The sequence below is a fragment of the Macaca mulatta genome, chromosome 2 (assembly GCF_049350105.2).
Source record: "Macaca mulatta isolate MMU2019108-1 chromosome 2, T2T-MMU8v2.0, whole genome shotgun sequence".
NCBI lineage: Eukaryota > Metazoa > Chordata > Mammalia > Primates > Cercopithecidae > Macaca > Macaca mulatta.
The window spans coordinates 201714132-201730812 of record NC_133407.1 but is presented as its reverse complement, the minus strand read 5'-3'; the positions used below and the strand labels follow the sequence as shown (position 1 = coordinate 201730812).

At 34.6% G+C, this 16681-nt stretch overlaps 1 protein-coding gene across 5 annotated transcripts in view; it reads left to right on the top strand.

Annotated features, from left to right (window-relative positions):
* ROBO2 (roundabout guidance receptor 2) overlaps nucleotides 1–16681 on the top strand; it is a 602415-nt gene that overhangs the window by 549323 nt on the left and 36411 nt on the right. For all 5 annotated transcript variants that reach the window (XM_015128844.3, XM_077994326.1, XM_077994327.1 and 2 more), the window contains exons 19-21: nucleotides 52–179; nucleotides 5160–5441; nucleotides 10733–10889. In XM_015128844.3, coding sequence (XP_014984330.1) covers nucleotides 52–179; nucleotides 5160–5441; nucleotides 10733–10889 — 567 coding nt within the window. The remainder of the gene's footprint in view (nucleotides 1–51; nucleotides 180–5159; nucleotides 5442–10732; nucleotides 10890–16681) is intronic.

Here is a 16681-nt window from a genome sequence, read left to right as displayed (position 1 = left end):
AAATCTTGCATTGAGCTCCATGCATTAATTTCCTTGTAATCTCTGTTTTAGCCGTCCAGGTCTTCTAAATGCTGGTGATCCCAGCTATCCATGGCTTGCTGATTCTTGGCCAGCCACAAGCTTGCCAGTAAATAATAGTAATAGTGGCCCAAATGATATTGGAAATTTTGGCCGTGGAGGTAAGTTATGTTTTATAAATAACGTTATTTGAGTTCTCTCTCTTTTTTTGACCTTCCTGGATTTTTTTTAAAGAGACATATCAGAGAATATTTACTCCCATAATTAAAGTTAATGAAACATATGCACCAACAGTGCTGTACATTTGCTAAATATTTTAATGTGAAACTATTTTGTCTTTATTACCTTGAGTAAAACCAAACTTTTAAGGAAGCTATTACTAACCAAGATGATAAATATTTATAATATATTTGTTTGCAGGATTACTAGTACAAGATTACTGAACTCAGAAACTGTTTTGCTAACTAGGGCTTATGGTTTTGGACTAGAGGTTTCCCTTCTCTTTCTCATTTAACATGTATTTATTGAGCATCTCCTGTGTACTTGGCACTATGGAAGACCGTAGAATCTAATATTGATATAAAAAAGATGGTCCTTGCCCTCATATAATATGTCATGTAAGAAATAGACAATTAAGTCAATATAACATCTTGAGAGAGAACTTTTCTGTAGTTCCACAATTAATAACTGGTATCCAAAAAAAAAAAAGACAAAAAAGTACTAGGTGGATGACATGCTAAAGCCTTCAAAATTTGGTGCCAGAGTCCTCTCCCTGTGGGTTTGTAAGGAGACAGAAGTAACCTTCTGTAAAAAACTACCACCTTCCCCTGCCTTCACCTTGTCATCCAGTCAATACGAGAGAGCTTGGTTGATGAGAGGAGTAGGGAGCTCTCTGATCTCAGTGTGGCTTGGCAGGTTCATGTGAGTTTTCCATTGGTGGAAGATTATACAGACATTAAATATACTTAAACTGCCTTGCCAGAACCCCACATGGAATGTCTACCAATTGGGAGGAAGAAAGCTCTATGAACAGAGTATTATTTAAGTTGATACCTGAAGCAAGCTTAAAAATGAGTCAAAAGTATGAAAAAAAAAACAGTGTGTAGAAAAGAAATTGCTCTATTTTAAGTTCCAGAAATAAAAGACATTGACCTACTTGAGAAATGCAAGAATTTCCTAATGACTTGAGTATAAAGTACGAGGAAGCAGAAATGGTAAGAAACACAGAAGGATAGCTAACAAAGGACCTTTTAAGTCACATAAAGAGTTTAGGCTTCGTTCAGAGGGTTATCACAAGCCGTTGATGGATTTTTAACAGGAGAATGCTGGGATCCAAGTACTGTTTTAAGTCATCCAGCCTGCTGCTGGATGAAGAATGGAGTAACAGTAGAAAATTGGAGTGATTAATTAGAATAGTGCTGTGATCCAAGTAAAGCTGTATGAATTCGCTGTAAGATTTCAGGACTTTTAGAATTAATGAAGGAGGCTCAGGGCTCTGTTAAATTTTTCTGAGTCCATTATAAGCCTCAATGGGTTGATTTCATATGCATGAGTATATAACCAGATTGACTGAGAACTGAGAAGAATAGTCATAGCATTTTCTCTTTAAGAATTGATTACTACTATGTTTGACTACATTTAAAATTGCATTTCAAATAATGAAGCTACTAATTATTGCATAACTCTGCATTCTGTCAGTACCAACTATGAGAAGGGGAATATATATATATATATATATATATATATATATATATATATATATTTAGCACAAAGTTTGGCATACCATCAATGACCAGGCATCAGTGGAGTGAGAGAATGGAAAGTAAGTTATATGACTCCTCAGCTTCGTCTTCCCTTTCTGTAAGCCAACACACCCCACTTAGGACTCTCATTTGCCCAGAGACTCCAGTAGTAGCTTCCTCCCCTAAGTGACCTGACTGTGGTCAACTGTAGGCTATCACTTTGCCATGGGTAGTTTCTGTGCCTGAGCACCTGCTCATCAGGAAACAAAAATGTCCCACCCCTGCTATGTAGACTGATTTTGTCAAAAGGAATTCTCTTCCCACAGCTTTTATCAATCAAGGAATAACTGCCTCTTTTACCGCTTGTATTTTTATTGAAATAATATGACATGCTACTGTTTTATCAAGAAGTAAATGCTTACAGATGGAGGAAATGAATTTTCAGTTTCCACAAGGCTAACTTGACATGTAAAATGTCTCAGTCAAATTTCACAAAAGGGTACACTTGGAGATATGCAAGGTTTTTCTTCCATTTTCACAATGTGAAATATCTCATAGATGAACAGCAAGGCCAAGACAACATTTTTTAGGGTTGACTGTGTCCCTTATCCATGTGAGAGTCATTTTAAGCATTTACTCTGTGCCAGAAATACTGTTAAAATTTTTTTTGTATATTTTAATTCATTTTACTTGCATAGTAATGTATGAAATAGATAATCATATTTCCATGTTAAGGGTCAATAAACTAAGATTCCTCAAGATAAATAATTTGACATCTGGTTGTAGAAAACTCTGCTTTCTGTTGTAAAGGTGGATTCACATGTATGACTATATAACCATATTCACTTAGAAGAATAAGGATGGATACTGACATTTCCCCTTTAAGAATGAAATGACAATACATGTTTGAATGTAATAAAAATAGTGCTTAGAATAATAAAGTTACTAATTATAGCATAAATCTACATTTTATCAAAGCAAACCATAAAAAATTTATTTAATCATTCAAGTCAGCAAGTGCTTACTCTCTTCAAAACACTGGGTGAGCAATTATGAAAATGCAGACATAAATCCCATATGCTCCTGTCTTCAAGTGACTTTATGATGCAGTGAAGGAGACAGTCATTCATACAGATCATTATATAAAACAAAAGGAAATAAATGTGAGTACAAGTATAACCAGGGTGCTGAAAAACTACAGAATGAATTACCAATTCCAAGTGGAGGAAGGCTTTGTATAACTCATAGGTTTCAAACACAAGTGTTAACAAGCCCTCGTCAGACAGTCTAAAACATTAAGGATTGGTAGGTGGGGACTGCAATAAATGGAAATGGAAAAAAGACCTGCTAAAGATGGCATCACCTATTTAGGTCTAGGCTTTTGGGAGGAAGGCCAGCCCAGAGTTCCAAATCATCTGATATTACAGGACTCTTCTTAACATCCAAATATTCATGTGCAATATTCCAATATTTCGATGTTAGAATATAATTCAGTTTATTTTTTGAAAATGTAGGGATGATCAAATCATATCTGAAGACAATATGCAGCCTAAAAATCAATACAGAAGCACTTAGACTTAAAGGCTGACTATAATTTTATCTAGCAGGGATAGGAGAGATTCAATTTCCAGAGCCATAGCATTAGTTGTATAGCAATATTATGTGGGATTAGATTCTTGGACCACTTTTCTTCATTGTTTAACATTTGAGCACACAGTCATTTGAAAAGCTTGCCATTGAAATGGCTTGCAATCCACATCTAAAGCTTTGAAGAACTTTAAATTCAAAGTGTGTGAAATTGGAGCCCACGTTGGGGAATCATGTATATTCACTTAATATTCATCAGTGAAGGACATGGTGGAAGCGGCAGAAACAAAAGTCTGAAAAATCACCCAGAGTGAAGGATCTATTTTCACCAATTTGGATATACTACATCTTAAAAGTTTTTGAGAAATAAAAATAATATTAACACTTGAGAATGCAATATGCTTAACATCAAATTTTGTAATTAGTACATAGCTCAAAGAAAGAAGGGCAAGAAAGTAGTTGTGAAGTTCTGAAATTCAAAAATAATGTTATTTGCTCATACAGCCTGGTGAAATATTATAAGTTTAAATACGTTTAACAATTTCTTATACACATTTAAGATACTTACTTCAATATGTTAAGTACATATCCACTCAATTGTAAAACAAGTTCCAAACTTCAAAACCTTCATAAAGATTTAAGTTATACAGTATAAAAAATACAGTATACATTTCTTTCTACAGTTGCTAGACAGTTTTTAGCTTAGGTGAAATTCAAAAGCAAAAGTAATATTTCTGTAAGAATTGTTATTTCAGGTACTATTGAGCATCAGCTAATCTAAAAGTGTTAAGATAGTTGAAAATGTCCTATAATGAAAGAATGAAGTGATTTCATGACCTCAAGTCCCATGAAATGAAGCTTTCAGAAGACAGTTTATTTTAAAATGTACTATATAATAATTAGATTCATTTTAACTCTACATGATTAAAAATAGTGTTATTTAGTGATTTCTATTTTAGATTCACTCGGTATCTTTCTTCCAAAAAGGGAAAATAGGAGCTCAGGAGAGAGGCGGCGGTTCTGAATTGTAAAGCATCATGTAAAAATAATTCAGCACACCAGAATGAAAAATGGACTGATTGATATTCAGTGTTGTTCCTGAAGTTTAATTTTACTCTAGCTGTATTACAACATGAAACAGTAATTCTCTAGTTCGGAGTTGATAGCATAAATTAAAGTCACCGATCACGGAGACTGCTTTTTCTATAGTTAAATTCTGCTATACTGTGAAAATGACTTATACATGAAAATTTTCCTTTGTTATTCAAGAAAAAAGAATGCATTCTCCATTTCTGGAGCAATGAAATCACACCAATAAGTGGCAAGTTATAACTTCAAAAAATGTACTTGATAGTCAGTGGGGTATAATTTTGGAAATGTTAGCATATATTCAGCCGTTGTCGTCCACGTCTCTTGGGATAAAGAGATGTTTTTCATCTGTGGGTTGTGGATTCGCTATCACTGCTACTGTAAAGTGCTAACGCTTTCCTTGGCTCTAACACAGAGTGAACAACTGAAAGCAGTCTTCAGTAGTGAAGTATGCCAACCGTCTCATTCATGGTTAAAGAAAATGGGGGGAAGGGTGTTTTAAGCAGTGAGACGTGAAGGGCGAGCAGTAGGCCTGCCTGTCACTGAGGCTGATAGCTTGGCGATGGTTGTACATCATCTACCCTTCAGTGGCTCATGAAGCCCATCTCAGCTGAAATGCAAACGTGCAGTGCGACACACTTATTTTTCATCTTCAATCCTGATTGTTTGGGCTTCCGGTGCCTCGTTAAATTGTTTCGTTTCCCTATGTTCACCTCACCACAGATGTGCTGCCACCAGTTCCAGGCCAAGGGGATAAAACAGCAACGATGCTCTCGGATGGAGCCATTTATAGCAGCATTGACTTCACTACCAAAACCACTTACAACAGTTCCAGCCAGATAACACAGGCCACCCCATATGCCACGACGCAGATCTTGCATTCCAACAGCATACATGAATTGGCTGTCGATCTGCCTGATCCACAGTGGAAAAGCTCAATTCAGCAAAAAACAGATCTGATGGGATTCGGTTATTCTCTACCTGATCAGAACAAAGGTAACAACGGTGAGTCAGGTTTTCGTTTCCTGAGGAGTTATTTTCATATCATTTGTGCATGACATAGAAAGTAGTATTTGTTGTTCGACTTAGTGATTCATTACCAGGTTTACCACCTAAACTAAAAAAAGATATTGGCATGTTTCCAGTAACTTGAATAATTCCTACCACCACCACCGCCACCACCACCACCACCACCACCACCACCTCCACCACCGCCACCTCCACAACACACCAGTGCCAATCGGTTTCATCTTTTAGCTCTTTTTCAACATAATGATCAACAATCCATCTCTACTTTCATTAGGACAGGGTAGACAAAACATTCCTCCACTCTCCCACATCTGCTTCTGAGTTGCTAACTGCATGTTCTGCATGGGCTTGTGCTGTGAACTAATCACATGATGCCACTATGACCTCTGCCCTTTAACCCTTAGCCTTACTTTACATTCCTGACTACCGATTGGCTGAGGGATTGTCTAATAGAATGCCACACAACCAGTCTCAGGATTTCAGCACCACCAGCTCTCACAACAGCTCAGAAAGGAGTGGCAGTCTCTCAGGTTGGTCTCATCACAGTAAGGAGAAATATTTGTTTGTCACCAGCATATGACCTGTGTTCCTAACAACCATGAAGATATACTGAATCACAGCTCACTGTCAGGCATTTATCTGTCAAATGACAACAGTTTATGCTAATGAAATCATGCCTTGGTGGGATAAAAGGGAAGAGAAAAATCACTGTCCCCTTTTATATACTAACTCTATGAGGATATATTTAAAGAAAAATTATGCCATTCTACTAAATACCATTCATTAAAGAACAGAGTAAAGAATTTTGTGATAAAAAGATCATACATGAAAGTCAATTCCATGTTATAGATACCAAAAGATGAATTGAACTAAAATGAAAATGATTTTGGAGTGCTTCATAATATTATTATATAAATGATGTTAACTCCTATTTTTAGACACGATTTCAAAATACCATAAAATAGGATTTGTTATCTATTGAATGGTATTCTGCTGCACTGTACGAGAAAGTTAATAGGGGAAATTAATATTTAATTTCCAAAAAATCATACAATCTTTGATATTGATAATTCTTTTATGGTATAAATTTTAATATGTATTTGAGATATATCAGATAAACTGACAATCTATAATGTCGGTATCATATAGCACAAATGGAAAGAAACACCTTTACTGGACAAAAATATATACCTATCGTAATGACTTATGTGTGAAATTTTCCTGGCCCAAAGATCCTTACCTGTAAAATGAGGAGGTTGTAGTAGACACACTCTAACTTTCAACCATGACATTTACATTGTATGGCTGATGACTTTGTGCATTTCTAATTTATTCCATGACCCCACTTGTCTAATTTGTTTGAATTAACTATATGCTATTTGTTTGTACTGAGATTTTTTTTATTTTTTTAATTACAGGTTATTTGTAAAAGACTATAGTGTTTTATGGCATGTCACAGGCTACCAGGCATCAAAGCCATAAAGAGTTAAACTTTTCACATCATTAGGGTAACATTTTCTAAATTACTTTTCCTCAGGAGATGGAACCCTTTCAGTCTGAAAATGTTAATGCTCCTTCTTCCCTTCAAAATGGGTCATTTGCTCTTCTTGCCTATTGGTAGAATTAGCTATATTATAGAATCCAGAAAATTTTAAACATCTGTTATGAATTTAAACGGGTTTGATAATATAGGAGAACTTTTGTAATGACCTTATGTGTCATTTAGACTGCCATTTATTCATAATAAGTCTCACAATTGTTCTGAATAATTAAAAAGTAATTTATCCTGGGCTTCCTTTTTATTTCATTAAAGATATGCAAAGTCACATGCAGTACGTAAAAATGAATCTATATACTATAATCCATGGATTACGTAAGACTTTTAAAAATCTTTCTTTCTTTAAGTATTCTATATGTGCTGATTGCTCCCACCAAGTTGTAAAAGTTGTCTTTTGAGTGATTGTAAGCAGAACACAATTCACAATAGTGCTTAGTGCTTTTTCAAATCCATTAATCTCCTGAGTGACATTTATATATATCTATGAATTATATTAACTACTTCATCTACATTTGAATGCAAAATTACTTAAATCGATGATAGAAAGCGTTCTTTAGTAGGTGAGAGTGAAGTGATTATTCTCTTTTTAGTTTAGCTCAATTGAGTTTAATATTAGGGTTTTGTCTTATGCTTATAATCACAGGTGTGTTTCCTAAGACTTAAATTTAAGATCAAACCACCCTGTGGAGAGCTAGTCAGATGGTATTATAAGATTTTCCTAATTTGTGCATAGCAATGTAAGCAATTTAAAATAATCACAGTGATAAAAGTGGACATTTCTGAATTATTTGAGTGAGCGTGTCACCCTCTTTGAAACACTTAATATTTATTCAATACATAAGTTCTGAGCACTTCCATTAAAAATCTAACCATTAAAAATATAAAATCACCAGCCTGGGCAACATGGTGAAACCCCATCTCTAAAAAAAATACAAAAATTAGTCAAGCATGGTGGCACTTGACTGTATTCCCAGGTACTTGACAGGCTGGGGTAGAAGGATGCTTGAGCCTGAGAGGTTGAGGCTGCAGTGGATGTGATTGCACCACTGCACTCCACCTGGGTGACACAGTGAAACCCTGTCTCAAGGGAAAAAAAGTGTATATATACATATATATTAATATATACACAAATCAAAGAATTTATATATGTAAGTCATTAAAATACACTCCCTTAAAAGATAATATAGGCAATTCCCACCTTAAAATGATTGAAGGTTCTTTGTTTGCAAGTAACAGCAACAGACTGTGGCTTACTTCACTCAAGGTTCAGATCTCAGAGAATGTATAAGTGGCTTTGGTTCTGTCGTCTGCTCTCCACCATGCTGTGAACCTACCACTGCTCACGGCTAAAAGAAGTCAGGTGTGTTGATTTGTAATCCTGCATGCACTGCCCATAATGAGAGAGCAGAAAGTTCCTCAAAAGAAGAGAAGGTGATTGTTGGATAGAAAGCCCTCACACGTCTTCTGTGAATCGCCCCTGTTTCCAAAACACATTTTTAAGTCTGTTTGGAAGAGTAGGTGATGAATGGCTTTCTTGAACTTTAGACAATGACTTCAGCAGAATTCAGGGCTCTAGAAGCAGTAATTTCCAGTAAAGAAAGCTGCTGCACTCTGAATTCTGATTTTTCTTTTACTGGGTGAATATGGACCACGTGACACTCAGAATGAACCTCAATTGCTTCATTGATAAAACGGAGATGCACGAACTTGTCTGTTTCTGTTACTCAGTTCTGGTGGTGACCACCTAACATTTCTGAAAGTACTATGGAAAACGAAAGGTGCTGTATATTTTTAAATAAATAAGGAATAAAGGAGGTGCAACTAGAGAGAAAGCTATGGAAGACAAGTAGCCCAATCTAGTCCCCTTTTAATCATTGAAATAGAGTTCTGATACTACAACAGAAGAAATGGTTCCTGTGTTGTAATTTTGCTGACTCATCAGGAAACAAAGGATTAAGGTTCATCTACCTTAAAGACAAACAATACAGATTTATATTCAAGCAAGTTTATTCTTATTCTGAGAGTCAGGCTGTTTGTGGGATACTCATGGGGCCTGGAGAAGTTGCGAATAAAGAAAGCTTTAGAAATAAGAGGAGCTGGGTTTGCTCTAAGATAGAGGATATGGGAAGGAAAGAACACAAATGAGTGGCATTTATTGAAAGTTCTGTCCATTCTGAGTAGTTGATACACATTGTCTCTTGTAATTCTCAAAGTCACTCAAAGAAGTAGTAACTCAATATCTGTTTTACATGTGCCAAAATGTAGGCAGTAACTATTGAGTAACTTATCCAGTAAGTGGGAAGCTGGTCTGTAAACCCAGATGCGAAACCTTATCCTCTAAGCAAAAGATATCTGCTCTCCTTCCTCTTAAAATCTTTTATTCTGCCAAACAAGTACAATAAAAGTCAAGGTGAAAGCAATTTGTGTGCAGGGATGTTCTTCGAAATGTGTGCGAAGGTGCACATGCTATGTGGAAAACATACACAATTTTATAACTGGCAATAAAGTATATATCTAGTTGAACAGTTTTATCACTTCCTGGTGCTCAAATATGTTCCTGTTAAATTACATAATATTCGATATGGCTGATGCACATGAGTAATTGGTAGAAGTAAGGAGACAAGTAGGCTTCTAGTGATACTATAATATATTGCTAAATAGCCCTGCTTCAAATGGTTTTTGCTCACAACTTGTGGTTCCAGAAAGATGAAGTCCAAAGGATCAGTAAGATTTTTGGCAGATATTGCTGTAGGCTGTGGTGGGAGTCACGGAAGTTATATAATGTCCCCTGAAACGTCCTTTGTTATTCTGCTCCAAGAAATACTCATTCCTCATCTAACTGTGGTCCACTTTTAAGGAAGAAGCTTTATCTACTTAATTTTTGAAGAGTAAAATCCATGGCACTGTCCAAATGATAAATTATATTTTTTATATTTCATTAAGCTCCATGTAATCCTAGATATGGCTCATATGCTGCCAACTTACTTTCTTCTCATGTTTTGCGCATGAATTCATTCGTAATGCAATGCTACTGAAACTGATTACTGTATTAATTTTTCTTCCTTTTTGGAATGTTATGTCATGTTATGCTTAAAATAGCTAAGAACTATTCACATATGCAAAAACAATTGTGCTGTTCATTAGTTAAAAAGTCTATAAAATGTATCTTTGGAAAGTATTTACAGGTATTTTCTCAATTGTAGCTGATTGATTTTTATCAGTTACTTTAGAGATAAAAATTGGTACCCTTCCTGGATTAATTAAATTGAATACATTCTAAGGGAAGAGTTTAGCCTAGATCCTTACACCTTGCATTTTCCACTGAGAGAGATTATGCAAAAGAGCATTATAAGTGTACTAAAATTTGACATTTAAAAGAATTTGTTATGGCCCATTATTTCCTCTAACAATGAAAATGTGAAAGCAGCAGATGTGAATCAATCAATAAGCATGCTTTTGATACAGCAGCCATGTTTTTGGTTTATTCGGCCCTGCTGTTAATGCACTGGGGAAAAAAAAAAAAAAAACAGTATCATTTTGAGTGATTTATAAAAATGTTTTTCTGATTATATCATTTCATTGTTTATAGCTTTTAACAACTCCAACATACTGATTCTGGTGTTTTGAAACATAAATACATCTTGGCGTCTGATGTATTCTATTTATTCTGCTATTTGGCATCTCTGAATAAATACGTTATTACTTTCAGGTGGGAAAGGTGGAAAAAAGAAGAAAAATAAAAACTCTTCTAAACCACAGAAAAACAATGGATCCACTTGGGCCAATGTCCCTCTACCTCCTCCCCCAGTACAGCCCCTTCCTGGTACAGAGCTGGAACACTATGCGGCAGAACAACAAGAAAATGGGTAAAGATATTTTATATACTAACAAAATGGCCAGGGCTCTCCTCTTGTCTCTGTTGTTCATTTTTGCCATCATCTTATGTTCTCTTACTGTTTCCTTTGCCCCCACCACCATGTTCACTGCATTTTCCCCTCTTTTACTGTTTGTGCTGTCTATATATTTTTAGCTGGTAAATACAAAACAGCACATATTGAGGACGGAGAATCCTTGGCCCTCAAGTGCCTTAGATTGTCTGCAATCATGATAATGCAGCCTCCATTTATAATATTGCTTGTTAGTTTGAAAGCAAGTACCCACAGCTCTGTGAACTAAAGAGCCACTCCTGAGAAGGGCTGAAAAGGGAATTAAAATAACCTTCTTCATCATCCCTTGCAGTTCTCTAATGACTTGATGTCTGGCCATAGCAGGGCGCCACTGTAGAGCTCCATCACAATGGGATAATTGTAGGGACCTGGCCAGTGGGTAGAACTTTAATCATCAGCTCTGATGGGAATTTAGGGGCCAGAACAATCATAGAGCCAATGCACACTCTGTAATGAAACCTTTTTAAGTTACAGCATTTTCTTCGAGGGCCTTTAAATGTGGTCAGTTTCCTTATTCTTTCCCAAATGTCTCACAAGAGTGGGTTTTCCTCTGTTAGTTTAAGCCTTAATTGATTTTAAATACAAAGACACTGATACTTTTTATCCTCTAAATCAAAAAAAAAAAAAAAACACTGGTCAAAAAATCATACTGTTTCCTTTTCCAGTTTAATAATTCTGAATGTTTTGTCTTTCTTATAATTCCCAGGTCACTGTTTATTTTGACTGGGCCTTTATGTAAGCTAAAAATATAGATAAAAGCAGTTTTTCTTTTTGCAAGATTTTTTTTTACTTAGAAATATTTAGACATTAAAATAAATCAATTCATTTCTATAATGGCTTTTTTTTTGTCTTGGTTTAAAAAATCTCATATACATGCTCATACATTTTTTCTTCATCCTCTTTTATTTGTACATAACTCTTGTCTTTGAGGTCTTCAGATTAATTTTTCTAACTAGAATTTTCTATGTCATAACATTAGCTTCCTTTAATGATATCATTTGCATTTTGGTAAATAAAATATATATACATATATGCTCTATATATGCAATGTATATATGTATACACACACACACAAATATTTTTTGTCTATGTCTTCCTCTCCCTCCAAAAGCCTTCATTTGTCTCTCTGAGATTGTAGCACTTATCATATATGCATATATTGTTAGTTTAATTCTTTTAAGTTCGCATTTGAAATGGGAAACTAAAAGCATATTCTGTGTCCTCTTTCTCTAACTTAAAAATAAAATTCTGTAGATGATCTTAATTTGTATTAATGTTATAAATGTGTCAGTGTCACATGAATCATAAACAAAGAAAAACCAAAGCTATATATTGCACAAGAAAAGATTATTACAGAACTTAGAAATCTGCATTTTAAAAGCTGAAGTCAGAGAATACAGAAATGGGGACTTGTAAAATGGGAAGAGAAAGTAGTGCTGTTAAGCTTTATATGCATAAAGTCTTGAACTCATATAACATGAAAACTATGGATAATTTGGAGGGTTTTTTTCCCATTGAGTCTACTAAATAATACATAGACTATAGTAATTTCTGTAAACCCCTGCAATAAAACTAATTAATTCAAAATCAATGCTAAACTTCTCACTTTATTTTATTATCTTGCAGTGGAATTGGAAATATTCATGAAATAATAGATGAAACAAATTTTTATGATTTAACACAAATTATTTTCAGTATAATTAAGATATAAAACACAAAATTGTTTCTACATATTTGGAAACTTTATTTTTATGTATATATATTTTTGAGTCACTTACCTTCAAGTTCTTGTTTGTCTTAAATACCTAGTATTTGCTTAAAAAAAAGTTATAATTCTTACTAAAAATAGTGGTTAGATCTTAGTAATATTGACAACAAAATTCAATTTCATTATTTTTTGAGTTCAGTTTTTAAAAGGCTAACACTTGAAAATTATTATTTAATTGTTTATAATAAAAACACATATTTAAAGTTAATATAAAAACAACAAATACAAATTAATAGATTTTGGCATGATTTTATCCATTTTTTGATGTATTCTTTATACTTTTATGTTTTCTAATTGGCGAACCATATGATACTGAAAAAGAAAGATTATTGAACACAGTACAGTATTCTACTGTTCATAATATTAAGTAATTCACAAAATAAGTCTTCAAAATTGATCTTCTAGAAAATTTTTCTGTAATTTAGAACCTTCGTAATTCGGGTTTAAGCTTTTCTTGATATACAAAGTATGAAAACTTCAGATACTTTTTTTGCTCCTGATAATTATTAGAGACCAGACACTAAACACTGTCTTGCTCCTGACACACACACATGCACACACACAAACACTCACAATTTTGTATGATAAGCACTAGCTGAGCAATGTGGAAGAACTAATAATTTCCCTACAGAAAGGGGCAATTATATATACCAGGGAAGCCTGAGGAAAGCTTGTAGAAGTAAAGTTTTGAGGTGAATCTAGAATCATTTATTCACGAATAATAGAAAAACATTTGGTGGCTGCTGGATGCCAGGCACGGAGCCAAAAATAAGGACAAAGATAACAAGAAAATGTCTGTCCAAAAGTGGTCTAGCGTTAGAATAGATTGTTAGTCAACAGCAATAACAAAATTGTACTATCGTTGTGATTTTCTGTGCGAATGGAGACAAATTTCCCTGGCGAAAGACCAAAAAAAGAAAAAAAAAAGACTATAAATATAATACAATGAAAGACGAGAAAACAGGAAATAGCAAATAGCCCCGTTAGTCTTCCTTCTGAATTCCTGCCCTCTTTTAGGGAAGGTTATTTGCCTGCGTGTTTTTGTTATTCCTAATGCTTGCTGCTCTATTGTAGTACTCCTCATGTTGCACTTCACTGCTGTCTGTGTCCTTTATCAATTTGTCACTGATGTATGAGGCTTGTTGAGTTTGAAAACTGCGTAGGGTAGGAGATAATCTAAGAAGATGTTTTGAAGCCAATTGTGAAGCTTTGTATGTCACATTGGAATTCTGATGTTTGAGTACAGATGATGGATTGGAGGATGTGAGGCTGGGGCAGGTAGATAAAGCATGGAATATCACAGTAGAATGGCTAATATCATGTAAATGATAGGGGAATAAAACAAAGCAATGGCAATGGGATGGAGGAAAGGTAAGTATTTAGGAGATATACCTAGCTAATGGTAATCATCACCTTGAAAATATTGTCTCTAGTTTTTTGTTACAATATTTAGTATTATTTCTAAAAAGCTTAGCTATCATCAGTTTTCATTCTAAGCCTTTCCCCACAATATCAAAATAAATATCAAAATAAAATAAAAAGTATCAGAATATCAAAAGTTACCAGCTACCCAAAGAAGAAAATTATTTGTTAATTCACTAATATAGCAACGAAGGCAATGCTTTATCCCTTCAATATTCTTCTCTCAGCTTGACAAAAATATGTCAAAATGTATTAATTCCTAACTATAAATACAGTGCATTTTATTATAGTCATATGATTCTAGGAAGAATTCAATGGTAATTAAATTGAAAAGTGGGGCTTTTCTTTGCTACTGCAATTGGAGATTGACAAGCTTCTGCCAGTGTTGAACTTTATTGTGTTTTTATTAGTAATTTGGTATTTGTGTCTGGCCTTTTACAGGTTCATTCACATGCAACATTGATTTGTTGTCATCTTTATCATTATTCACCAGGCAAGACAAATAATATGATGCCTCATAGTTCACTGACAATAAGTCAGAGAACAAAACCTTCTCCCAGAAAGGTTGATCAAAAGATCTTTGGTTTGGCATTAGCAGCATTTTCACAGTCTTTTTCAATGTTACTACAAGAAAAAGTTGAAATTCTATCACTCAAATAAGATGTGTATCTGTAAAATGTGAAGGAAACTAGATAAACAGAGCTACACTTCATAAAATTTATAGTGTCATCTGTTACTTTCTTAACCGTCTTCGGTAACTGCATGAAACCTAAGTATTTGTTGCTTGCAATGGATTAAGACATGAACACCGTAGAGATAACAGACCATTCTTCTCCTTCATGTGATACACTCCGTGCCCCAACTTTCCTTCATTTATTCTTTCAGGTTCTTTCAGTCTTTATCTCTTTTTCCATTTTTCCTCTTTTGGCACATGGTAAGTAGACGGATCTGTGGACACTTTTTAGCTTCGCTATCCCCGAAGGGGTAAAGAATTTGCTCCTTCCTGTTCTAAATTATCTTTACAAAAAAAAAAAAGACACAGAAAAATTGGTGACAATTGGCAGGGCGCGGTGGCTCAAGCCTGTAATCCCAGCACTTTGGGAGGCCGAGGCAGGCGGATCCCGAGGTCAGCAGATGGAGACCATCCTGGCTAACACGGTGAAACCCCGTCTCTACTAAAAATACAAAAATTACCTCAGCGTGGTGACAGCACCTGTGGTCCCAGCTCCTCGGGAGGCTGAGGCAGGAGAATGGCGGGAACCCGGGGGGCGGAGCTTGCAGGGAGCCAAGATGGCGCCGCTCACTCCAGCCTGGGCTACAGAGCCAGACTCCGTATCAAAAAAATAAAATAAAAAGTGATAGCATTAATTCTAGTTAATGACAATAGCTAATGAAATATGTTTTAGTTAATTAGTGCATTAAGCAATGTATCTGACTGATGTCAAAAACAATATTTATATAGTTAGGCTCTCCTTGGCCTGACATTATTTGATTAGTAAAAATGAATCGAGTGCACCAAATTATAACTTTTCTTATGTTTTCTTAGCACATGATGCATGTAACACACATTTCTTCTAATATATTCTCTGTGAATTTTTATTTCATGTGTTTATACCCATTAGATTTTCAAAAGTAAGGATATCTTACCACCTGTGGAGTTCAGAAAAATCTTAGGAAATTATAATAGACTATTTCCATTTGAAAAATTGAATATGTAAACATTTTGTTTCTTTTTTCCAAGGTATGATATCCTTGGCAACGAACAAGTGTAAGTAAGGAAAGTGCTCCTATTACTTTTTGGAAAAAAAAAAAAAAAAAGGACTCTTTTGTAGTAAGATTTACAAAGTAAATTTAATTATATCTGGTTATGAAGCAAGCACATTTCATATTGAAAATTGACAGTTCTCTTGATTAGCCTCCTCTTATGTATTTCTGTTTAACTTAATAATGTGGCTTAAGTCAGATAAATACATTATGAAAAAAACCCAAAGCATTCTAATTAGTGGAATGATTTGTGTGTTTTCAAATCAAATCACTACATACGCTTATGACTTGCTCTTTTTAAGGTGTTATATTAGATGTAACAAAACAAGAACAGTTCAATGTCATAACTGTAATGCACTTGAGGAAAAGGTATTATAAACGTGAAAAGTTAAATACTAAAATAAATTAGTCAACAGTTACAGAAACCAACACTGAAAATGACATAAGACTGTATACAATCAATTTTCAAAAAAATGTGCAAACATATTGTCAGTGCAAGTTCAGAAGAGTAATGTATGAGAGCTGGTTGGCCTCATCAAGGAAATCTTCATACAAGATATGGGATTTAGCCTGTGGCTTGAAGGATTTATAAGATTAAGATAGGTAAAATTGGAGGAGTACAGCTTATTGGAAATAAGTTTGTTCTTAAAAATAAATGCACCAGGATGAGAAAAAAGTACAAAGAAAGATGAAAACAAACTGATTTATTCAAGCAGGAGATTCTTGTTGTAAAAACTGTCTGAAAAGGTAGATTGAG